At 39.9% G+C, this 26,481-nt stretch overlaps 1 protein-coding gene across 1 annotated transcript in view; it reads right to left on the bottom strand.

The window, feature by feature from the left end:
• Window positions 1-3,468: 3,468 nt before the first annotated feature.
• Window positions 3,469-26,481, bottom strand: part of LOC140242647 (uncharacterized) — a 58,114-nt gene continuing 35,101 nt past the window's right edge. The window contains exons 13-21 of the mRNA XM_072322403.1: window positions 25,897-26,028; window positions 20,268-20,355; window positions 19,573-19,593; window positions 15,854-16,449; window positions 14,746-14,813; window positions 11,457-11,594; window positions 9,317-9,397; window positions 7,845-7,978; window positions 3,469-4,802 (exon numbers count right to left, since the gene is read on the bottom strand). Of these exons, the coding sequence (XP_072178504.1) occupies window positions 4,622-4,802; window positions 7,845-7,978; window positions 9,317-9,397; window positions 11,457-11,594; window positions 14,746-14,813; window positions 15,854-16,449; window positions 19,573-19,593; window positions 20,268-20,355; window positions 25,897-26,028 (1,439 nt within the window). The 3' untranslated portion in view covers window positions 3,469-4,621. The remainder of the gene's footprint in view (window positions 4,803-7,844; window positions 7,979-9,316; window positions 9,398-11,456; window positions 11,595-14,745; window positions 14,814-15,853; window positions 16,450-19,572; window positions 19,594-20,267; window positions 20,356-25,896; window positions 26,029-26,481) is intronic.

Raw genomic sequence — 26,481 nt, 5'->3', positions numbered from 1 at the left:
GATCAGAGTAAATATGTTCGCATGTCTTTAATTTCGCGAATTGCAATCGACTTGCGAAATTGGCAAAAATAAAAACCTCGCAAAATATTTGGTGTATACAGTATTCTTTGCCCTGCACAACGGACCTGCCCGCAGCATACTGCATCATTTACAACCTCTATACAATGGTACATTTGTACCTATGGATGCTACAATTATGACACAATAGCTTTGAGAGTGGCATATATGTATGACATGGCCATGAAGGGGGGTGGGGTGGTAAAGAGGGTGGGGATGTAGGGGTGTAAAGGAGAACAGAGTCACACATGAGAAAACCTAGCTTATTGTCTGCTGGTTATATGTACTTACAATCTCTCCCTAATGTTAAGTTTAAAATGAAAGCAGCCTACGAAAAGCATTTGTCGTTGTTGTTCTTCTTCTTTTCTTCAAATGAACCATCATGTTACAGGACATAGGAAGAGTGCACTCCCGTTATAATGAACACGATTATAACGAAATTCTGTTTACAACGAAGTAAATATTCAGGCCACAACATTATCCACTCTATGTATTTTTATTGTTTATTTGTTCTGTTATAACAAAATATCAATATAATGAAAGAAAACTTCCAGTCCCGAGGACTTCGTTATAACGGGAGTCCACTGTATGTTGATAGAACATTTCATGTCTTTTGGACCGTTGCATTTGGATACCTACAAGTAGTTCAGGATTCATAACCCGGTGAATACTTGGGGTAAATGTACATATGCTAAAGCTGCAGCAGTTTTACAATAAAAAAAAAAAAGGAAAAGAACAGAAAGTGATGGAACATGTATGCACTATGTCTTGAGTTTGCTATATCTAGAAAATTGTATATGTAATTAAATTTAAATAAGCGGTAGGTAAAGGAAAAGAAAACACAACAATGATAACAAGAAAACGGGTAGAGGAGGGCTGTAAAACTTAATGGCCTTTGGATGAACAACACATCACATTCAACACAAATGAATATACACGTAACACTATAAAACAGATAATACGCTTCATGCCTTGGACATATTTGTTACATTCTCTAGTCTTAATACTTCTCTTGAACACTGTTGACTCTCGCACATACTTCTGAGACAGAAAAAATTCAAACAAATACCCAAACAAACAAAAGATAAAACTTACATACGTACATACCAGCCTCTCTCTCATTGTCCAAAAGTTACGAGTGGAGATTGCACAGTGCATTTCACATTCTACAAAAGTGCTTTCACCTTGACTGAAAGGGCAAAGGTCAGATCACCTCTTACTGCTTACAAGGGGAAAAGGGGCCCTATATGTAAGACCACTGCCCAAATTGCTGTGTCTGCTGTAATATGAAGGAATTATTCATGGCTAGAATTATATGTATGCCTTAAGTATAACCCAAAGCAAAAGAACTGTGACTTGTTCATAGATATATCATATCTTTGTTGTTGTTGTTAAATGTGAGCTGATTAACTGAGCAGCATGGCAGTTCATGCCAATTATGACTGTATAAAAATGATTTTACATATCCTATATTATCTCTTCAGAATTCTTTATTTTCATAGAATAATTCCACAAGGGTTCTCACATATAAGACAAAAAATAATCGTGCTGAGAAGAAAAAGTTACTATATGATAAACTGTCTTGAATTATATTGTAATTTTGTTTGTTGTAATGCAGACATTGCTAGCACATCAATATAATAACTTATGCTTCAGTTTCATAGGTACAAGTATTTATCATATCAGCTATCACGCCATATTGTGTTTTATTCATGACTGATATAATATCGTCTACTGCAACACCCACAGGCACAAGAATTATATCTAGTGGACTAGTCTGTCATGTCTGTTGCATGTACACTGTTTTATCTGTTTTTCACATAGTCATCACACCACAGAAAAGTTAATGATGTGGGGCATACAATCATAGAATCAGCAAACATAATCCTGATGTCCTAATGGTATGGTAGAGCTTGCCAGAGTTGGCATCAAAATTTCCACAAGGTTTTGAAGGGAAAGAGCCGTGAAGGAAATCTACAAATTTTGGTTCACAGACATAGATGTCAAACCAATGATAAATACAAACAAACAAAACAAAAGAGAGAGAAAGAGAAAAAGGGTGAAAAAAAGGAAGACAGAAAATTGATATTAAAAGAAATGTGCCATATATGAGTCAAGTTCACTGGCCTGTGCCAGTTTCAAAATCAAGGCAGAAAAATTGTTGATTACATACAATCGTACAAAATTGTTCACAACTACATGTGTCTGCTAAAATAGCTCATTTTCTGCTGTGTGCGAGGATGTTGTAACCATGCAGTAAGAGCAGTTGGGTGCTTATGGGTGGATGATACTTTATGAGTATTTCCTTGAATCACTCGTGTACATTGTATATTGTGTATGTGTTGTATTTCAGAGGGAGGGAGTAGAAAAGGAGAATATCTAGAAATATTGTTTTTCCCATTGCACAGTTACTATGTCTTTCTCATGGATTTAGATTAAATATTCACTTTTAGAGGCACATAAACACTTCTCTGGCTGTCAAAGTCATATTTAGTGTGGAGTAAGATATGTGCTCTAATACTGTACACGCCATACATTTGTGAGGGTTTTATTTCTGCAAATTTTGTGAGTAGGGTGCTATTCGGGAATTTAAAAACACATGAGAGTATCCAACTCTGCTACCAATGTGAAAGCGACGAGCACACATGAACTGCTCTATACATTAAAGTTCTCCATGATCACGAATTTAACCACTCGCAGAATTGTTGGGAAATTCATGAAAAATTATTAGTTGAGTTGTACTGGACACCTAAACAGACTATCTGGTTCTTTGTGTACGCATAATGTGTGCTTGTGGTGCATGATGTCAAAATAGTAAACACAGGTGGAGTTCAGGTACAATTAGGAATGCTTAAAGGAGAAGACCTAACTCAACAGAGCAGGCAAAGCCTGATGGATATATTTCTTATAGCTTCAGTTCAAACTAATTTTGAATCAGTGACTAAAGCCCGCCGCACACTACACTTTACGATCCGACCGGTCGTACGACCTCAAGACCAGAAGTGTGACGTCACCAGTCTTGCCAGTTTCCAGTCGTACGACCAGGTCTTAGCGCCAGTCGTAGAGATTTGACATGTTGAATTTCCACGGCCGGTCGTGGGCTTTCAGCCAGTCACAATACAGTATTATGCAAAGAGTATACGATTTGTAGAAGCGCACGCAATGCGCACTGTGTGCACTTGTATACTCAATGGTGACCTACTGAAGCCAGAACGGTCGTAAGACTACATGTTGTAGTTGTAAGGTCAGGTCATATGGTGTGCGTGGCCAGGCTGTATGACCTGGTCTTATGCGATAGTCATGAGTCGTATAGTGTGCGGCGGGCTTGAGAGTTGACCCTTCTGCAACTGAACGAGGAAAGCTTGAGCTGTGGAAAGAAGTTTTAAACAAAGCATGCAACTTTGCATCGACAATTTTGCAAGATCGTAAAACATGTGTACACCTTTCATATTCAGCAGAACACCCTAGACCTTACTTGGATTCCACAGATTTTCTGTGCCCTGCTATAAAATGTAACAGTTTGTGGTTCAATGTTTGAGGTCTGCAAAGAATTTGGTGAACCTTTGCCAGAAAACTAAATACAAAGCCTCAGTACACACACAAACAAACAAACAAACACACCCACACTCACACACACATCCACACCCACTCACACAGAAAGGAAAGTGACGTCCAAAGCCGACTGCTGCACAAGTAAACACACACGAGAATGATCTGATCATCACAGCGAAGAACAAACCAACGAGAACCAAGTATTACCGACTAATATCATGAAATAAGTTATCGACCCCTTTTTCCTACTGACCTTTGATAATTCTGACCCAAAACCATCCACCATCCCGCGTCCCATACTACAACCAAAATGGGGAAAGCTCAATCTGTGGAAAGCACATTACCAAAGCATGCAAACTATGCATTTACAATTTCGCAAAGAAAACCTGTGTACACAACTTTAATATTCAGCAGAATGTGTACACTTGAATGCACGTCTCCACAACGAAGTTTAACTAAGCGAATTTTAAACAAGAAGAAGCAAGTATCCCATGTATGACAGGCCGGTATTTAGTCTCTTTTTAGCATTACAGTTACGTGTAATTTAGATAATTATTTCATTACAATAAAGCGACTTCTACAAATGAGCACAATATGCTATAAAGAGAGGGCTTTATGTTACGGCTCAGGGTATGTACGTAGGTATAATGCACAGCAACATCGAGCAACTAGATGCTGCTTGTTGCTGCAAGGGCATGGCTACTGGCCTTCCATCGATGTGCCCATGATGGCAAAAAAAGTACACTGATATGTTTCCTCAGTGAAAAAGACCATCCTTGAGTTAGTCCAGCTGTTAATGCCTGTGGTTCTCCATGTACAACTGTACAGACCCTCAGACGCTGCGCTCATGCATTTACGGGATTACCCAGCGTTGACACAGTCCAGCCATGACAAAGCAGCCCCTTAAGAGTGAGTTTCAGCTATCTCCAGTCATCAGGCTTGGGGGGAGCTCTGGGTGGGGGCTTGGAGGGGGGGGGGGGGGTCGGAGACAGGGCGGAGGGGGAGGAACCAGCTAGCTGGCCGTGTTGGAGAAGGGTCGTAACCTCTCCAGCTGAATCTCCAGGGCAAGACGTTGGTCGGTCAGCGCTCGCAGCTCCTGCTGCATCTCGCCGTTGTGTCGGGAGAGCTTCGTGTTCTCCTCCTTCTCCTGGCGAATCCGCGCCTGCACAGACTTCTTGTTTCCCGTCCTCAGCCTGCATGGGTGGGGGGGTTCAAGAGCCAGACGGACAAAAGAGGTAGAGGTCAGCTGTTTGCAATGCATGACCAGGGCAAAGTTTAGAGTAGGCAGCATACATTGTGTACTTTCCCTCATTACTACTTCATAAAATCTTTGGAGGAGGAAACATTTATTAAGTATCAGCCATGATAATCACATTCCAAAATCTCCGATAATGCCCCTGGTATCCTTAGGGGGAGAGAAATAAATATGGTTATAGTAGAGGAGATGAAAATGATGAGGAGTTATAGGAAAATCAACCTTTGTGCGGATGACAATTCTCTCGCAATACAAACAGATTATAATCCATTATAAAAATCCATTACAAATTATACATGTTCTGATATTTTGTCAGATAAGACACAAGTTAGCAAAGTGAAAGGAAAAACCAGAGTGGAGTTTGGGGAAGTAAAATAGTCTTTTCTGTCCACCTTGATTACAGTGAATATCCAAGCATTATCTATTCTAATCCCACACCACTTTTAAAATTCACACAAAGGTTGTTTTGTTTGCTTTTTTTTTAAATTTCTCAGTCACAATTTACTTGAAATAACGTAAAACAAACTCGTAAGAATATCTACCATTTTTGCTTTTCAATTTCTTGCTTCAACTCTACAGAATCTGGTTACCGGTATATTTAGGAACACTTTTTCCTCGTCTGGCAAGATATTACAAAGTAGGCAAAGCAAAGAACCTATTTTGTTATGTATTCAGTTTATCAACATGTATTAATCTATTGATCTATTCATAAATTGCATATCACATGATGTATCTGTAGCCACATTTACATATTAGCTTACATATATATATAATATTAATTACATCTTATTTATTCTTTCCTTTTTATACAGGCTTGAATGAGGAAGAAAGATTCAATTGATTTGTCTCCGGATGGAATTTGATCAGACTCTGGAGATATCAAGGGCCTGTTGCATAAAAGTTACTATTGTGGTAACTTTGCCATCCAATGGTAACTAACATGGCAACAGTACTCAACAGCCAATCAAAATCAAGAATTCCATGGAAGTTACCATTGGATGGCAAAGTTACCATAATTGTAACTTTTATGCAATGGGCCCCAGATCTTGTGCCTGCCTAGTCTTGAGTTCTCTCAGTATGAACACATTGCAAGCCTGACCCTAATCCAAAGCAGGGGCTTAATCAGAGCCAGATCGAAGCCAGTTTAGAGCTAATGCCCCAGTCTGGCCCCCAAAAAAGGCAATATGAGAGAAGTATCTATTGGTCATTTCTTCCACTGATAAACAAGATGACTAATAAGACCTTACTTTTTGTATACTCTCATGCAAAGAGAAATCTACTGCTAAAGACCATAGAGAGACTGGTCGCGTGAGAGTTACCACGTGACAATGGCAATGAGCCATAAAAACATGGACACACTCTTCAAGTAATGGCACCTTCATCGTACCCAAACGTGATTAATGTTACCTTCCTGTACTACTACATTGTACATAATGAAAGCACTTTATTCTCCATTGGCATGCTATGCAATGACGTGGCAGGGAGTCTGCTTTCATATACAGTGTACAATGTATCTACACTCTCCCTCTCCACTCTTTGCTTTCTTCTCCTTCTGCTCCTTGATATTTTCTTTATCTATTTTCTTTTATAGCTCTATTTACTTTTCTTCTTTTTTTTGTCCAATTTCATCCTCCCAATTTACCCCGCTTCCCTCATATCATCCTCTTTGCACTGATCATTGGTCTCTATTCATATGTCTATTGAGTTTTTGGTTGGTATACTAGTAACAAGGTATTGTATCATCACGACTATCATTGCCATCATCATCATCATCATTACCATCATCTCCACCATTATTACCATCATCTCCACCATCATTACCATCTCCATCATCACCATCACCATCATCTTAATAACCATCATCATCATCATCACTATCACCAACACCATCATCTGATTTTCTGCATCATCATCGCAATCATCTTCATCTTCATCATCAATGTCACCATCATCTGATATTCTCCATCATCATCACAATCAGGAATATCATTTTTACCATCGTCATTACAATCATCATCTTCATCATCACCATCAACAGCATCACATCATTATGTGTATCACCATCACTATCACCATCACCATCACCATCATCAGCTCTATCATCACCATCACCATCATCATCATCATCATCATCATCATCATCATCATCATCATCACCATCACCATCACCATCACCATCACCATCACCATCACCATCACCATCACCATCACCATCACCATCACCATCACCACCACCACCACCACCACCACCACCACCACCACCACCACCACCACCACCACCATCACCATCACCATCACCATCACCATCACCATCACCACACCACACCACACCACACCATCACCATCACCATCACCATCACCATCACCATCACCATCACCATCACCATCACCATCACCATCACCATCACCATCACCATCACCATCACCATCACCATCACCATCACCATCACCATCACCATCACCATCACCATCACCATCACCATCACCATCACCATCACCATCACCATCACCACCACCACCACCACCACCACCACCACCACCACCACCATCATCACCATCACCATCACCATCATCATCATCATCACCATCATCTTCATCACACCATCATCACCTTCGTCATCACATCAATTTTGCAATAAAGCCCAAAATATAATGATATGGCACTATTTTCCTCAATAAACCATAACGGTAGATGGTCTAGTCTACAAACATTGTTATTATAACTATTGTTTACATTTTGTATATTAAACAATACTTAACACTGATTACCTGATTACAATGATACAATGATTCAGTTTTTACACTGGTTGTTTCTATCATAAACTCACACTTTAAACTACATTTGAAACACTAAACCTGGGTTCTTGTTTCATCTGCCAATAGTAAATAGTGGCCATGTAAAATTAATCCAAACAAACAAAACATCACTGTCACGAGTAGGACTGTAGGTTCCAGGAGAAGAAAGGGAGAGGTTACTCACTCTGCTACACCAAGGGGAACTGGAGCTGACATATGCCTTGTCCGCTCCTTGGAGAACTGCTCTCGTTTCTTCTCGGCAGCGTCCGGGTCGCCCGAGGCATGCCTCCCCTTGCTGCTTAAGCTGTCTGGTGATAACTGCATGAGAAAAAATGTGCCCGTATGGTGAGCGATTTTGCCTCAATAGACTTGCAGCAGTGGTGAAATGTTGACACATTTACAGTGTCTAGTAAAGTAACTTTATGAATAACATTGGTACATGTGCTCCAACGTGTCTAAACATGCATACATGAAATTTCATTGACTATGGATTTATACAATGCATCTTGAACAAAACTAAAACTCATGTTAATACTGAAACAGTACTAACTGCTAAATAACTGCCACTACTACTACTACTACTACTACTACTACTATGTACTACTACGTACTACTACTACTAGTTGGCTTTAGCCTACTGTACGAGCTGAAATTTTCGCGGTGGTTTTATTTTCGCGAATTTCGCGAATCGCCTTTGAACCGCGAAAATAACAACACGCGAAAATAACAACGCGCAAATAACTAAGTTTCAGTTAGACCCTCGCAACCGCGAAATTAACAACACGCGAAACTGTCCTCCAAGTAGCAATTCGTGAAAATATCTGTACGCGAAAATTTCAGCTCGTACAGTATACCATCTCAGGTTCCATTATCAACCACATGAACATTGTACAGGCACGTAGTTGCAACTCCGTACTTGTCTATCTAGCATGGCGATACTCAGTTGACTATTGCTATCTACGGCTGTGCTGTTCTTTATTACACGGATGTCAATGACCCCACTTCTCCCGCTTCTTGCAGTTCTCTGTTTATACCCCCATTCCACAGAGATTTTTCTCATTGGTCACTCATCGGAAGCAAAGTTTGCTGCTTCTGGCCACCAACCGAAGTGTTTTGGATCGCAGTCTGATGAATTCGACTCGGCTGGTTGACTATCAGGTGATTGTGTCGTGGGTTATCCTCATCGGATGATCTTGCCTCGTCGGATTACCGCCAGACATGCCCGACACTGACCTGATAGTCCATCAACACGAGTCGGATTCATCAGACATCCATCCAATACACTTTGGTGGATGGCTGGAAGTGATAAACTTTTCTTCCAATGAGTGACTGATGAGAGAAAATCTCTGTGGAATGGGAATATTAGACTTTGGGGGGATCAGTACCTAATCCTCTCCATTATTACCATCTTTTCACTGTTTCTGTAAAGGAAGAAAGGGCAATTAATCAATCCCCCCCCCCCTGCTAAATACTGGTTAGTAGTAAGATTAGAGTAAGGTTTAGGGTAAGAGTTAGGTTTAGGGTTAGAGTTTGGGTTAGGGTTAGGATTAGGTTCAGGATTAGGGGGATTGGGGCCAGGGGGAGGGTCCGGGGTAATTGCCCAGGAGGTAATTGCCCTAGACCCAAGAAAAGATATTTGCTAGTGGTGTATCTTACCTGTTCACTGCCTTCTATTAAGTTCTCTTCGCTGGCCGACGGCCGTGGGGGCGGGACAGGAGGGAATGTCTGGTCCTGTGGCTGAGCAGAGATGGTTGAAAACTCTTCAAGGTTGAATCTCACAATGTGGCAGAGCATTACACTGGTCAAAGATTTAACCCATTTCTTCCCAAAGTCTGAAATTCCCATTCACTTTGTACAGGACTCACTAGATCATTGTGGGCAGAGGGTTTGTGAAGTACAACATCCAAAGTGGTAACCCATTAAGGACGGGCTGATTTTGCTACAACACGCATTTCCCATAGACACCTGCCCGAGTATACTCGGGGCTTGTCTTCAATGGGTTAAAAGTCCAGTTAGTGCTCATTTTAGTGTAAGAAAATTTGTAGATAGATGTCAATGTCTTTAAAGGGGAAGGCTAGTAACTGATCAGTGGGAATCAGTGGAAATGCTGGGAGATGATTGTTCTAATCCTTATGGGATTCATTCAAGAGTTCATTGTATATCTATTGTTGTGTGAAAATGATTTGCTTCAGAACGGTCTCATATTCAAGTAATGTGCAGATTAATGCTCCGTCACTGACCAGGGACGCTAACCTGGAAGCATTAAACTTCACATTACTTGAATATGAGACCATTCTGAAGCAAATCATTTTCACACAACAATAGATATACAATGACCTCTTGAATGAATCCCATAAGGATTGGAACAATCATCTCCCAGCATTTCCACTGATTCCCACTGATCGGTTACTAGCCTTCCCCTTTAAAGGAAAAGTTCACCTTCATAAACATAAGGATTGAGAGAATGTAGCAATATTAGTAGAACACATTATTGAAAGTTTGAGGAAAATCGGACAATCCGTTCAAAAGTTATGAATTTTTAAAGTTTTTGTGCAGTAACCGCTGGATGAAAAGACTACTGCAGTGTATGAATAACTTAGATGTCACATGCGTACAACAATATAAGGAAAATATAAAGAGAATTTCACAAAATTTAATCTTTTGAAAAAAAGTACACATTACCTTGACTCGTTACCGACATATGTTATGGGTAATACTATTCCCCCTGCCTTTAAAAAGAGGCAAGTCAAGTGGTCTTTTATTATGCGAAAAAAGTGAAAATATGTTGAATTTTCTTTACATTTTCTTTATACTTTCGCATATGACTCACAAGCTGTAGTAGTCTCCTCATCCAGCAGTTTCAACACAAAAATTTTAAAAATTCATAACTTTTGCATCGATTGTCCAATTTTCCTCAAAGTTTCACTGATGTGTTCTACTTACACGTATATTGCTGCATTCTCTCAATCCTTATGTTTATGAAGGTGAACTTGTCCTTTAAAAATGATAGCAAACATTGTATACTGCAACATAAATTGTACTACTCTTGTAAAATCTTGTACTGTTTCTTCACTTTGCATCTCACAGTAAGACTAATTCCATCCTCTAAAGAACTTTGAACAAAAAGTTCACAGTGCACATTTGTAAATGCACATTGTCCAGAACAGTTTGATTTCTTCTCCTTTTGCTTTGAAATGCAGTTACCACAGCAGTACCCCGTCCATAAGCAATTAAGTGTAAGCAGTTAAGTTGTAGCTGTGACAGTTGCAGGTATTCTACTGCACAATGACTGCAAATGTCTTTTATGAAATACATGTAAAGCAAAGGTGTGTTACTGTGTTCTCTGCAAAGACACAGGTAACAGCCTGAAATGAAATATCACCCAATGTTAACCCACTGGAGATGTCCACTGTTTGCACAGGACTTGATTCTGATTCTACTTGTCCATCAAGCAAAAATTGGAGCCGATGGATTTTGCAGCATGAAATTTTATCGAATTGCCACTGGCATTCAGTGCATGTAGTGCAGACAAGAACTTATTACGCGTGCATTTTAATTTTGCGAATTCTGACTCTTGCAAAATTCACAAAAATTGAAATGCATGCAAACATTTCTAGTTTTACAGTGTACCAGAGGGAGACAATTTCATTTCTCATTCCTTCATGCCAATTTCATGCTAAACAGGCATGAAGCAGCAAACTTTATCCAAACAGCAACAGGCAAGCGGACACAAGAGGACGGCTTTCTCGTGATTTCAGCGATTCCTGCAGGAGAGATTGTATGCAAGGGAACTCACCACCTTGTTGTTGCAATCGAGTGACACGCCACGCCTGTCGGCCTTCAGACTCGACGATTTCGTCTTCATCGCCTCAAACTTGCTGAAGTCGGCAAAGCCTGGCTCCATCGAAACATCCATGCTCATAGCTTTGCTTTGCTGCACAACAAAAGATGAAAAACAGATAGATAAATGGATAAAGATATACAAAGATATATAAAGATAGAAAGATAGATAAATAGATAGATAGATAGATAGATAGAGATAGAGATAGATAGATAGATAGATAGATAGATAGATATACATTTCAGAAAGATAAGATATACATTTTAGAAAGATAGATATATATTTCAGAAAGATAGATATACATTTTAGAAAGATAGAAAGATAATAGATAGGCAGATAGAGGAGAGAGAGAGAGAGAAAGAAAGGTACATGCATATCTTTTTCAGTATTTAAGAGATCTATCACACTTGGCTTTGTGCAGTGAAATGAACACACTGAAGCTGATCATTCCACTCACTGCCATGCAAATTTCAACCCTATGTTGGCAAAGCGTAACCATGGATGCTACATGTCCTAACTTCCAGATGGTATGATATGAATACAACCCTAAAAGATAACGCAGTAAAGATGATGTCATAGATCATGATGAGGATGATAACACCGATGACAGTGGTATCTAGGGTAACCATCATAGTCACAGCTTTCATCATCACAATCATCATCATCTCCTTTCATAACAGTAATAACGATAATGAGACCAGAGGCAGTAACATCGCCCATTCATCCATCATGGGTGAATGCTCGCCAGCCAGATGGAGCTGAAGGAGTGACTCGGACGAGTCACAAAACTGTTCTCGCTGTGATTTTCACAAGTCCAGTCGAACAGATTTATATGCACACTTTTATCATACCACCTGGATGAATCAAAATCTACATCAGTACCAAATAGTAAAAAAAAAAAAGTAAAAAACAAAAAAACAGAAAAGGTATTATACATGATAACATAATGTTTTTTATAAGGCGCAATTCAACTCAAAAGTAGGTTTTCAAAGTGCTTTATATACAAAAAATATCCATAGAAAGTACATTGGCGTGTAACATCTGAAATGGAAACCACATAACATAACAGTATAATTGTAGAACATTGTATACTTATGAAATTACTGAGAGTTCAAGCTAAATGAAATAAATGGGGGTTTTTATTGTTTTTTAAAACAGTTCAGGATTTGAGAACTTGGGATCTGAGTGACATACATATCATCATATTACAGATAATGCAACACCAAAAGAATACATGCATGAAAACTGGCTTGAATTAGAATGAAACTTGACACTGGAAACTACTTTTCCTGTGACAGTATCGATTCTACTTCTACAAATATAAAGAAAAAGTCACTTCTACCCTCAGTATATGATCCATTTTTGTACAATTTAATATCGACGACTTGGTCAAACCACTCCCTCTATCTTCGCTATCTGACATAGGGCGCGACATAATTATTCACTATCATTAATGCTGGCCACTCATCACATTAATGCGAAGGATTTCCTCATTGGCTTCCACACCCATTTCCCGTCCGACAGAGACTACCGCGAGTTTGGATGCCGCTTCCACCGTGATGGCTTGAAGATTGTCTCAGGCAGCGAACCATACCAGAGCTAACCATTCAGTAAAAATATGCGCACTAAAATATATGCCATCTCAATGGCCAGAATGATATTTTAGCAGTAGATACAGCAGACACTGTGAAGGTATCGGGCACAAAACGATCTGCTGGGTCATACACCGCAATACGATGAGAGACGTACAGTTGTATCTTGCGAGGATGAAAGAACGGAGACTGACGGCGAACAAAGGGAACATGACTACACTACAAATGGACTTTCGCTTTCAGAGTGGGCGAAACTCGAGAGATGGCAAATCATTCTTGAAGATTTATGACACTGTGTCGTAACTCAGCGTGAAGAGAAAATTGAATAACCTGGATGCCTAAATAGCAGCTTTCACTTCCTATTAGTTTCCACTGATTCCAAGCAAGCTACACTTGAGTGCGGTTTTGATTGTCTGTGCTTAGTCACGTTTTGGCTTTGTTGGCATCGTTGTTTTGGTAATTAATACACACAGTGTGCTGTACACACCATGGAAACATCAAGAATGTTTATTGATATACACTGTACAGTCAAACCCATCTTTTATGTAGTAGCCATCCTATCTATGTCTGTCTGTACAGTGGCTAATTGCTGCATGCTACAGTACAAATTCTCCCTAGAGAGAAGCTATGGATTAAAGACACTCCATATACAATTTGTAGTGGCCACCTGTCAAATGTGGCCAGCATCAACTGAATATGGTCTTTCCTGGTCAATATCTCACATGTCCATATTGACCATAGACTCCAGGCTAAGTGCTGTGTGTGGGAGTTCTAATTAGTGCTGTGTGTGGGAGTTCTAATTAGTTACTATAATTTCTGCAAAGGCATTTGTGTGCAACACAACATGCTATCATTGTCTACTTCCTCTTTCTCTTTGCTTTTTTTTTTTAATCATAGGCACACCAAATTTCAAACTAAGAGTAAGAGACCCTCAAAATGATGCCCAGTTTTTGCACCCATTCATTTTTTAGACAATTCTGTTGGGAGTGCCCAATGACCTTCTACACTCACAAATTCACAATAAACATGTGCATAACACATACTATGAAGGAAGATATTATTTGCTTGAAAAAAAAAAAAAAAAAATCTAATCCGTTCTAACATGACTACAGCGAGACTGAAAAAAATCTTTACATAGGATCTGTATATCGCAAGCTCTATTGATCCTTGATAAACTTCTGACACTCAATCTGTAGTACCTCCACCTGCCGGGGTGTAGGATCCAGTTTGACTTTGGAAGCACTGCGGTAGAGTGGATAATCATATACATTGTACTTTCAAACTCATAGTCACAAGTTAAATTCCAGCCTGGTGCCTACATCCATTGGCAAAGTGTCTACATCAACATTGTCTCTCTTTATCTAGCTGTATGTAAACTGGTATGTCTGAATGCTGATTTTTTTGTTCTTTTTTTTGTGTGTGTGTGTGTGTATGTACTGCTTTTACCAGCAGACCGTTTCTGTTGTGTTTATCCCAGGGGTAAGCACAGCAGAAATGGCCCACTGGTGAAAGCTGTACACACATACGTCCAAAAAAAAAAGAACAAAAATACCCCCTCCCATCTCCCCCCCCCCCCAAATAAAAAGGGGGGCGGGGTGGGAGTGGGAAAGGGGGCTACCCTGGGTCAAGACTCGGACTGTGCTAGAATTTACCTGAACTTGTTGTGCTGTCGGTCTTGGAGGTATGACAGGCCTTGGCGATGAGGTGCTGCCCGACTTTTCTAAATATTGAAAGACAATTTTATTTTTGTTCAAAAACAGACATTGTTGACAGAAACCCATAAAGGAACATATATTTCCTTAGTCAAACTGCATGAAAATCAAGAAATTTAGAGAGAATTGATGTTGATTGCAGGCACAATTAGCAGAAACAGGAACACAAAGGAAGGCATTAAAATCAGTCTTTAGCCAATCAGAAGCAAGCAGTCTGAAATTAGCAATCAAATTTACAGAGGAGGTGCTTAGGTCTATCATGCAGGAGGCATGAATGCGGGCACAGAGCAATGGGTCACAGCTAACACGGATTTGATGATTGATTTGACAGGTTTGACAATACACTGTGTTACAACAAGAAGGAGATGCGGCAAAAACATAGCAACATTACATCTCAGCACAATGACAAAGAGATATCTTGGTTCTGACAAAGAATACAAATGCAATCACTTTTTCGTACGCTTGAATTATGAGCAAAGAAAACATTTACGTACGACTCCCTTTACTCTCATGTATCAACGAAGACAGGACCATTTGCATGCAACATATTCAAATACTCAGAACTCAAAACCTGTACCCTGTCAAACTGATTTATGTGCAAATATTTTTTGTGTCATCATCTATATATACCTGAACACGAGGATAGAACTTTGTATTAGAGGTTACTTTTGGAAGCAGAACTTCCTCTTTTGATTAAATCTGCCAGTTCCACTTTGCTCTACGGGTGATACTGTATGAATGGTGACTGGTAAACTGTACTTCAATTCGGCCATTGCATACAGTGTGAATCGCAAGGTTGCAAATTTATCTTGACACATACACAAACACATGCAAACATACAGAGTACGAATGCTGTACTCTGTTTACCAGAGGCATGCTGGGAATGGCACACTTAACAATATGAATACATTGAGCACACAGTGTATGGATAAATGAATGAACATGACCTTTAACTTTTCAAACATGGCTCATGTAGATATCATTGATAATTGAGCATGCCTGATCACAGCTCATTATAGTTAAGAGTGAGGGTTTCTATTAGGCTTACCACCTTGGAACACAAGATTCAGATCGAGAGAGTTAGACCGTGAATGATTGCGCTGCTTTCGAGGGGGTGGGGGAGGGGCTGGCAGAGCAGTCCCTTCTGGCTTGGGGAGGGGCAGAGACCCCTCCGCCGCCAGGGTAGCATTCAGTGACTCCGACGGCCTAGGGCGGGGCAGGGAGGCACCAGAGAATGGCACCCCACCCTGGGAGTCTGTCGCATTGGGGCGAGGCTGGTTCTGTCCTTCTAGCTTCTTCATGTCTCTGGCCGACAGGAGGGCAGGGAGGACAGCTTGGGAAGACTCTGCCGACTTTTCCACCGAGGATGCCCCACCCTCTTCAGTCGTCGCCTGGGGGAGGGCGAGGCGCAGGGAATCAGAGGGAGGGGCTGCACCGTTGCTCCCCTGCAGCGAGGAGTTCTGCGGTACCGCGTCGTGGACGATGTGGTGGAACTGCTTGGCCCCGCCCCGCTTCTTGGGCTGTGGGCGGGGCAGGGTGGCCGCCCGCTCTGCCACCATCGCATTCTCCGCACGCACCTTCTGCTGACGACTAACGGCCAGACGTTCAACTCGCTGCGTCCTGCTCGTCACACCTGAATGAGACCTGTACCGATAAATGCACCTTGCACCATCAACCCAACTCTTCAATGTCTAGAATTGCACAGGACTGGTGCCATTTCTCAAAATTTGTATTCAGTATTTCATGTTCCACCACTATGGTCCGAATTCACCAAGGTGGTACAAAAGAAACCATGGTTTAAACCATTGACAAAAACCATGGAGCGCCAAGTGTCGCATGGAATATTTCGTTACGAAATCAGTCATTTCATCGATGAAATCATTATTTTGTAACTAAATGAAGATTTTGTCCACAAAATGATAATTTCGTTATCGAAACAGTCATTTTGTCAACGAAATGACCAATTTCGTAATGAAATAGCCCGTGCGACACTTGGCGCTCCATGGTTTTTGTCCATGGTTTAAACCATGATTTCATTTGTACCACGGTTTCATTTGTACCACCTTTGTGAATTCGGGCCTATGGGGCTACAAACAATACATCATTGATGATACATGTAAGAAAACAAATATCAACTAAAAATAAAATGATAATTCTATTAAAGATTTATTTTCTAAATCTCTTGTATTACCCACAGCATGTCTATGGACACATCCAAAAATTTGCCAAACTTTTAGTATGTACAATTGCATACAAATGTAATAATGAAGGGCATGCTGTAATTCAAATGTGTTGCATATAGTGAGTGCAATTGTGTAGCACATATTAAGGTCTGTGGGAGTTAGACTACAATTTGTAAGTTGAAAACTCCACAGAGTAGCTGGCAGCTGAACAGTAAATCATGATCACCAACGGTCTATCAAATAATTTTGTGCTTTGCCACCCCCCCCCCCCCCCCCGAAGAAGAAGAAGAAGAAGAAGAAGAAGAAGAAAAAAAAAACAGCAAAAAAGAGAGGTTAAGAACTTAAATGCAATATAGTAGCTTGCTCAGGAATTAAATCAATGTAATGCCTACATACCCATATTAAGCTGCAGTGATTTTTTTTTTCAAGACTGCCATTAGGATAGGCTAATTAGGGCTGCTAATTTCCATAATCACCAGTTTTACTTTCTACACTCATCAGGGATGAAAGGAAATTAAGTAAGAATTGTTGTGCAGACTGCCAGTCTCATCCTGTCAGGTGTAAAAGGGCTTATATGACATATGCCTTAAACAGACTAAACACTGCAAAATTAACACTGCACCCTTTTACCACTAGCATGACATATTATCAAAACACAGTAAACCAGAGTAAAGATTAAAAAAAAAAAACTAAAATGATGAAAGTGCTGGATATTCAAAGAGTTACATGTAGATGTTAGTCACCCACCTCATACCAGAAAACCAAATGTGAAATTAAGGATTATTTCATATTATAGTAAAGATTGAAGACAACTATGAAGAGCAAAATATACAAGAGAGAGATAACATCTCCCAAGTGCCCACTTAAACAACAGAAAAACCAAATGCTCTTCGTTTACTATGTTTTCAAAGGTGTATGGTACCAATGTCACTACAAACCATTGTCAAATGTGAACTGACTTTAACCCGTTGAGGACAAGTCCCGAGTATACTTGGGCAGGTGCCTATGGGAAATGCGTGTTGTAGCAAAATCAAACCGTCCACAACGGGTTGATATACAAGCAGTGTATGAATGACAGGGTCTCATTTGCACTAAACTCAATACAGGTTGGGCAAATCATATTATCATCATTTTTGCACATGTAAGAGTTTGCACCGTGCTACATCTCAATGACATACATGTAATATTTACATACATGTAATTATGTGCATTAATGATAAGGAATGCATCAAATTAATAATCATACACCATTACATCTTACATGTGTCATTAGTTACACAAGGTGAAAGTGTTAAAATACTTGAAATCAAATTGACTTTAAATCACTTAAATTATGTGCCATTACAATCAGCGAATAATTACTGTCTGTTGATAATGACTGAATATATATATTTTTTTAAAAGGATCTGTTCAATGGCGTATTATCTGTCACGCCTACTCATGCCATGTTAGTATGTGAAATGCACATTAGTAGAACCTTCCAAAAACACACAGAAAACAATAAAAAAATACACAATATTCCATGGAAAATATTTCAATTAGCAGGAATAACCCCTCATCACAATACCCTGACAAAGCCATACACATCAACATTGAGAAAACTCAAAGAAGTTCAAAGATTTGACTGAAGAGAAACAAATTTGATCTTTGTTCCTGAAGTCAGAACTTTGACATTTGAACTAACTCCTGTAGAATTCTCAAAGTTGAAGAAGGTTTCAAGGTTATCTGAGAAATTGTAAGTTTTTACAAAACATACAATTATTGTATGTAATTGTGTTTAAATGTCTAATTCATTACATGCTGGACTGCATCACAGAATTCACAGCTGTGTGTTTGTAGACAGCATTGCCTCTCTTCAATTTTCATTTTTTTTTTTTTTTTTTTTTAATGAAGTGAGACTACAAATGGAAAACTTCCCAACTGGAAAAATGGAAAATTTTAAAAATCGGAATATCAATGTATGGCCACTTTTAACAGGCTTTTGTAGTGATTGGCCACATCTTCAACATCTTTTATAAAGTATTTACTCATGAAATGGAAAGATACAATGCTTCTGAATCAATATCTTAACAATTTTAAAAGCAAACTAGTCAGTGCCTGGCATTGCCCAATAGACCATGATGATAGTATCACCCCCATTTTCTTCTCATAGTGTGATTTCAAAGATGTCAACACAACACTCAACTATTAGACATTGAAAAGTAAAGTGATGATTTTAAACTTGAATGCTGTGTGCTTTAGAATACACTGTCTCGCAAAAGCAACAGTTCTGTCTTATAGAAAAGAAGAAAACTTTCTTGGACAGGGTTATACTAAAGTACATGTACAATGTAAGCTTATCTTCCAGTCTTGTGGAGAAAAACAAAAGTTTTAAATAGTGATTCATGAACTTCTTGAAGACCCAACAAATAGTAGAAACTTTGTCAGTCATGTGATTTATGATAACAGTAAATGCATTACAGTATAGTCACTATTCACCATGCATTAGGTTACACATCAGCAGAGTATACACTTGTGACGGTGCCATAAAAAATGAGGAAACGGATAAAACTCAAACAATCAAGATAAATCATGAGTAGCATACCCAGCGTTATCCTCTGGTTGACTACAGCATAATACCGGGGGGAAATGGAAAGAGATGAAAACAACAGACTTGAAAAACTCTGGTCAAATCATAGAGAGGTATGTAGAAGCAAAACAAATATTTGCAAAATATTTCAGAACACAGGCATGATGAAAAATAAAATCATAAGAGTTAAAGTCATAATGTTGTGGAGAGTTGGGAACTTTACAAGCCCAGTTGCTGGAATCAGGACTATACTGGCTTTGTAAAAATAACAAAGGAATTAACAGCTTGTTTGTTTATTTCCATACCTGGGAGGGAGGAGCACAAGAAAGAATAAAGCAATGTTTTACGGCCAAGTCTCAACCGTAATCCTGATCTGGACATGGTGCTTTAAACAAGACTACAAAGAAAAGGGCTCTTTTAAACCTAGATTGTTCTTGCATTTGAAATTTCTCAAGAATGAAGTAAAAGATTTGGCCACAATTACTACCGCAATCTTCTTTCCGACTCCCTGGATAGTACTGACGATTCATTCAATTGGCATGGAGCTTTGAAAGTTATACACTCTCCGCTACTTTCAGCCATAATGTGATACTCTTGTGTGAATGTACGACAGGATTAGTATCGAACTCGATGACGGGTATACCGAATAATAATTTCAAAAGGTTAGTCTTTGCTCGTGATGGCTTTTCGAAGCAAACCGGTGGTTTTACCTGGAACGGTTTCGGGGGATTCGGGGGTGGGGCGGTATCTTCTCGACCACTTCCCCCACAGTTTGGCAGGGAGAGGCAGCTAGGGAATCTACCAGGGGGAGAAGAATGTGAACAATGTGAAGAATGCGGTGCAGAAAAGAGAGAACTCTCATAACACTGTCTCATAATCTCTCATAATCTGATACATCCTTAAAACCAATAGTAAAACAACAATATTGTAATGAAATCAACCTACAAACTAGCCACATTTTGTACACAGTTTCAGAGGTGACATTCAAGAATCTGAAGAGTGTCATTAATGAAACCTCAAACATACATTGAATGTCAATGTTTTTTTTCTTTACTTGGACTTTACGACACCATACAATAGATATGTAATGTAAAGAAGAAATGGCAGATATGTAATTCCATGACATACATGTTTCTATCTTGTTTCCCACTCTCTGTATCTTTCAGTCAATAGTACAACAGAAATTACTGTAACTACAAAGGCCTATCCTTGAAGGGAATGAAATGATATTACATTTCAGGATTGCCAAAATTCATATTGTCGCTAGGGCGACAAGATCTCATATCTGAAATTTTGGTACAAATTACTTTTTTGGATAAATGGTAAGATAATCGAGTAAGTGATGTCCTGTCCAAATCCCAGCTGTCTTACCCCAAAAAGGAAACCACCATGGAATCCCATTTGTTATAGTGCTTTGGCTGCCATGATTTTTTGCTCTCCTGAATATTTGACATTTTGTAGATACAAGGTTTTGTTGCCCCAGCGACGATACGCTGTATGTCACATCCTGCATTCATGGAAATTCCCAAGAGTAATCAGGGAAATCCCCATTTGTCACATACATCTCAATAGTCAAGAATTAAGGTGACCATGCAATACAGTACTGTACAATTGTACATGTATTTGTCCAACTCAGATCTTGACTGATACCATATCACACCACACATATTAGCCAGGTTCACACGTACAAATTAGCGGGATGACGATCGCGATGCTCATCCCGAGTTTTTTTGCGCGCGTCCACAAGTACCAAATTAGCGGGATAGCGATCGCGATCGGTATCCCGCTAATTTGGCGAGCGTCCACACGTACCGAATTATCCCGCTAATTGCCGATAGAGATAACAGCAAAGCCAGCAAACTGGGTCACGCAGCGCCCTTCTCTATCACTGCCTGCGAGCACTTACCTTTGTCCATTGTCTTTTACGCGTCAGTGGTGTGGTTCGCGCGCTGTTGTTGTTGTGCTCCAAAGAGGTGAAAGACCTCTTCGCAGAGGCCTCGCTGTTGTGATGTGCGCATTGCATGATGGGATGTAAAAACTCGAGATTCTAATCCCGACCGTTCACATGTACCAGCGCGGCGCCAATTATCCCACTAATTGGCGAACCAGCGCAAGATTTCTTGGGATTAGCATCGCGATGCTTATCCCGCTAATTTTCGGGTTTTTTCTGTCCACACGTGCAAAAAACTCGGGATGACGATCGCGATGCAAATCTCGAGATTTGTATCCCGCTAATTGGTGTACGTGTGAACCCGGCTATTGTTGTGGCAGCAATGAATGATGACCAAGCAAAGTTTCACTCTTATGATGTAACATTCCCATGCACATATATTTTGCTTCTAAATATCTGAAGCATTTTGGTGGCTCCTTGCTTTAAACATACAGTGTGCATTGTACTTGTGCAGTAATTTAGCTTGAGCAGAGAATGTGGCACAAAACCCCATTAGTGTGTCAGACGAGAAAAAAAAAATATCCTGGTGTAGGGTAATACTCATCTGGTGAATGTCATGAAAACAGGAAGAATATTTCCTTCTGCATGAAAAATGCTTGACATATTTCATTGTATGTAGATATCACATACGTATGACAGCATGGTATGTGGTAATATTGCATGTGGAACTACATCATTCATGCAAAAAATTTAGGTACAATGGGTATATACGTACATACACCTGTGGGGTTGTTATTAACCCCAACTCCTGATAATGTGAAATCAGCACAAAAATCTCATTTCAATATATACAATTGAATGCCAGTCTCCTGAAATTTGCATACATTATGTATTAGCATAATATTTGATTATATACAGCACATAAAGTGTTCATACATATGTATAGATTAAAAACACTTCCCCCATTAGTTGGTTCTTTGCAAAACACTGAGTAGAGTCAACAGCCTTGTGGTAAATTGTCAACGACAAGGCAAGCTACAATTGTAAGAGACAGTGCATTTTGTCTACATGTTCATTCATTTATCCATTTTGTCATATTACACACTTAAATAGTACATTAATACAAAGATGGTGACACTGCACATACACTGTGCACTACACATGTATGACACAATGAAGAAGGGTAAATATAAATGTACACACACACAAAAAAGACACACAAATAAAACAAACAAACAAACAAATAAACAAACAAATAAATAAACAAACAAACAGAAAACATGGGGATGACGACAGAACCATTTCATAAACATGTATAAGATATAATGGCCAGACACAATGAAAACACAAAACAGGATGGAATAGAATTGGTTTAGCACGGATAATGCCAGCATGCTTGATACTGTACATGCACATAAGAGCAATGCACATAAGAGCAGATTATGAGTAGCCATATCGGCACAGTTGCCTCATAGTAACCATAGATATTGTGTAGGAAAAAGATGCAGACAGTATCAGTGAGAAGAGTTATGGCCAGAATCCCAGGACGCTCTAACCAGGATGGACAGGTCAGTCAATCCAGAGAAGACTGATAAAATTTGATGCCGCTTTTAATGGTAGTTAGTCTCTCTCTAAACACATGCATGTAGAAAATGGATGGCACTGATATGGCAGAAGCAAGCATGCCTGGATGTCTAAAAAATGAAATATGAAAAATTAAGTGTGTGCATTGTAAGCAGAAGAGGCTGGAAGCTGTAATTTGTGCTGAATAATCAGGTGTCTCTAGTTTTGTCAGAAGAACTAACAAACTAAACAAGAAAGAAAGAAAGAGTAAAAACAATCTGATTTTGTAGAATCACAGATACAATTCACTTGTGGTGACATGACATTTGCTCCTGCGACAATTGCTCCTGTCTTATTTTCTCCAAGGACTTTAATAGGGTCAGGGTTTATAGGGTTTTAATAGGGTCTTAAGTTTAGTTTGATATGAGGATTAGGATTAGGATTAGGGCTATGTTTGAGGACAGAATTTATGTTTGGCTATGGTGCAGATATTTCATGGGAGCAATTGTCGCAGGAGCAAATGTCATGGAACCATAAGTAACATGCACCTAAGACATACTACCAACATGCAACAGAACACAAAGGATGCAAAATTAACATTCAAAGCAAATCTGAACCGGGTATGAACCAACTTTGGTGGCAGGGTTTGCGTTCTGGTTTTCATTGTAACTGGTGGTAGAATTTGGAGGGTTGATGAACGAGAAACGGGTGGTGGAAGGTGGGGGGGTGGGGAGGGGAGGGGAAAGGGATTTATAGCTGAAGGAAATCTATCCTCTGGGAAAGGAATGCATGAAAAATATATTGACATAAGATTATATGCCCATTCCACTGGATCAGCGAGTGCCAACAAATTGTACAGCCACCTGTAGTGGACAATGTTCACAGTCTATTGCAAAGACATGCAGTGTCGTCTTAATTTTGTTATACTTGATCAAAATATTTGAGTAAAATTATAATGTTGAGAGTCCAAAACCCCTGCCTGTCATAATTCAGCAAGTCCACATTGGGTCCTGTTTTTCTCATTCATTTTTGCTGTTCTATTTTTTTCTTTTTGTTCTTTTTAAAGATAATATAAAGTTTTGGTATTACCTCAAAAGTTTCCCTGAATTTCCTTGTCTTAGTTTGTGTTTCAGGTTAAAGTACCTTTCATATAACTAACACTGTGAGACTTACTCGCCCCAAAGTGCTCTCATGTCTTAGTAATCATGCAATAATGGTTTCGTACCAGAGCCGCCGCCGTACGGCGGCGAGGTAGTACACATATTGTACGAAACCATTATTGCATGATAACTGCGACCAGCAGCTTGCAGCCCCATACGCATACTGAGTAGCTACAGAGACTCCAACCCCAAGCACCTTCTGATCTGGAGATTCTCCCGCCTGAAGCCCTCAGCAAACGGGAGACTCCAACTTGATGTGTGCGAAGCGCGAAATTCCCAGGGTTCTAGATGCTCTCTGGTGCTATCTAAGGCTTATTTTGTCAACATACAATAGAAATAAGTAAGAAATCCTTTCCAACGGGAGACAAAGAGCCAGGGCGGGAGAAATTAAATTTCAAACGGGAGAACTGGAGATTTTGCAAATATGGGTTTTCGGCGGGAGATCTCCCGTCGAAAACGGGAGAGTTGGAGTCTCTGTAGCTAACTGCGACCAGCAGCCCCATACATTGTACGCATAGCTAAATGGGGCTTCGCATTGTAGCTTACAGGATCATGACAGATTTAGTATCGCGGGTAAATATCAACTTAAAATCCAAAAATTTCTTCAATTTGAAGACTTACCAGTTAAGTTGAAGTATTGAAAACAGGCTTCGGGCAAAGTTTGGTTTTGCCAATAGTCCCTTTCTGTTCGAATGGATGACTGAATGTGACTCGGTCGAGAGGACCTTGGGAGAGCTACACTAAATTGACGGCCAGCGCATGCGCACACAAACATCTTATCCGTTCAGGGATTTGAAATTTGTTCGCATGTGATGTGTGCGTATGCGCTGGCCGTAGTAATCAGTGTATGTAGCTCTCCCAAGGTCCTCTCGACAGAGTCACATTTAGTCATCAATTCGAACAGAAAGGGACTATTGGCAGAACCAAACGTTGCCCGAAGCCTGTTTTCAAGACTTCAACTTAATTGGTAAGTCTTCAAATTGAAGAATTTTTTGGATTATTACCCGCGATACTAAATCTGTCATGATCCTGAATGCTACAATGCGAAGCCCCATTACGCTATGCGTATGGGGCTGCTGGTCGCTATGCGTATGGGGCTGCTGGTCGCAGTTAATTGCATGATTACTAAGAAATGAGAGCACTTTGGGGTGAGTAAGTCTCACAGTGTTAGTTATATGAAAGGTACTTTAACCTGAAACACGGAAATTCAGGGAAACTTTTGAGGTACCAAAACTTTTTATTATCTTTAAGTAGTAATTGATATTCATGGAGATTTGACATATCATCAATGGCCTCAGTATAACAGCTGGAAGGAAATGCAAAATAAGCTACACACTGCATGGCTTCAGCAGGGGGTGGGGGTAATGGAGACTGTAAGCAGACCGAATGTCGGGGGGGGGGGGGGTAAACTGGGTTTTGGGATGGCAGGACAAGGGTTTATAGGCTGCAGCAACGAATTGCTTATCACGATCTTGGGTGGATATAAACAAAATGTGGGTAATGGGGATAATATTGAATTTCAAAATTCATGCATGCTGGTATTGCCAGGACTATAAATTGTATTTGGTTTTGCTGGACAAATGCGAGTATATAATGATATAATTACACTCGTGTATGAATATGCAAGTGTTTCTCGCCTATATCATTCACTACGCACAAACATACAAATCAATATATGCCACCAAGGAGGGAAGATACCTGAACCAAATTTGGGGCGGGCCTTACCCCACTCGGGAGGCGGGGCTATTTTGGCGGGGGTGTGGTCGGAGTTGTTGGTACTTATCGTCATGGCGCGGGGTTTGATGGGCGTGGGGGCTACAATGTGGCTTTCCTCCACCGCTTCTTGATGGACGGGATCTAGGGGAGACGAGTTGGGTGGGGTGAGAGAGACAAGGTAACGATGCACGAACGAGGCGAAATGGCTGCCGTTTCTATGGATACTATTTGTACACAAAAGACTCATCAACCAATAAAGAAATATGGAAGAGTCAGTCCACAGTGGGGTGCGAAATGATCCCGTCTGAGTGTGAACAGTGCAGTTGATGGTAGATGCATTCATTTTCGTAGAGACCGATAAACTGACGGATTAGACCTATTCTTGAGTACAGCAGCCCATGTGAACAGAACAGAGGAATTGCACGGTACTACAAGTGTCGCAAACACATACTTTTTTGAGTTACTACAAGGTTGATTCAAATGTTTTGGTAACTTTCTGAAGCACACAAGTTTGGCTCTTTGCAAAAAAACACATTACATTTTATGAGATGACCCTCAGCTGCATGTTGGAATGGAACGTGTCAAAAAGCACAA

Source organism: Diadema setosum, chromosome 19, assembly GCF_964275005.1.
Source record: "Diadema setosum chromosome 19, eeDiaSeto1, whole genome shotgun sequence".
Lineage (NCBI taxonomy): Eukaryota > Metazoa > Echinodermata > Echinoidea > Diadematoida > Diadematidae > Diadema > Diadema setosum.
Note: the sequence above shows the minus strand (reverse complement) of the source record. Positions and strands in the feature narration are given on the sequence as shown.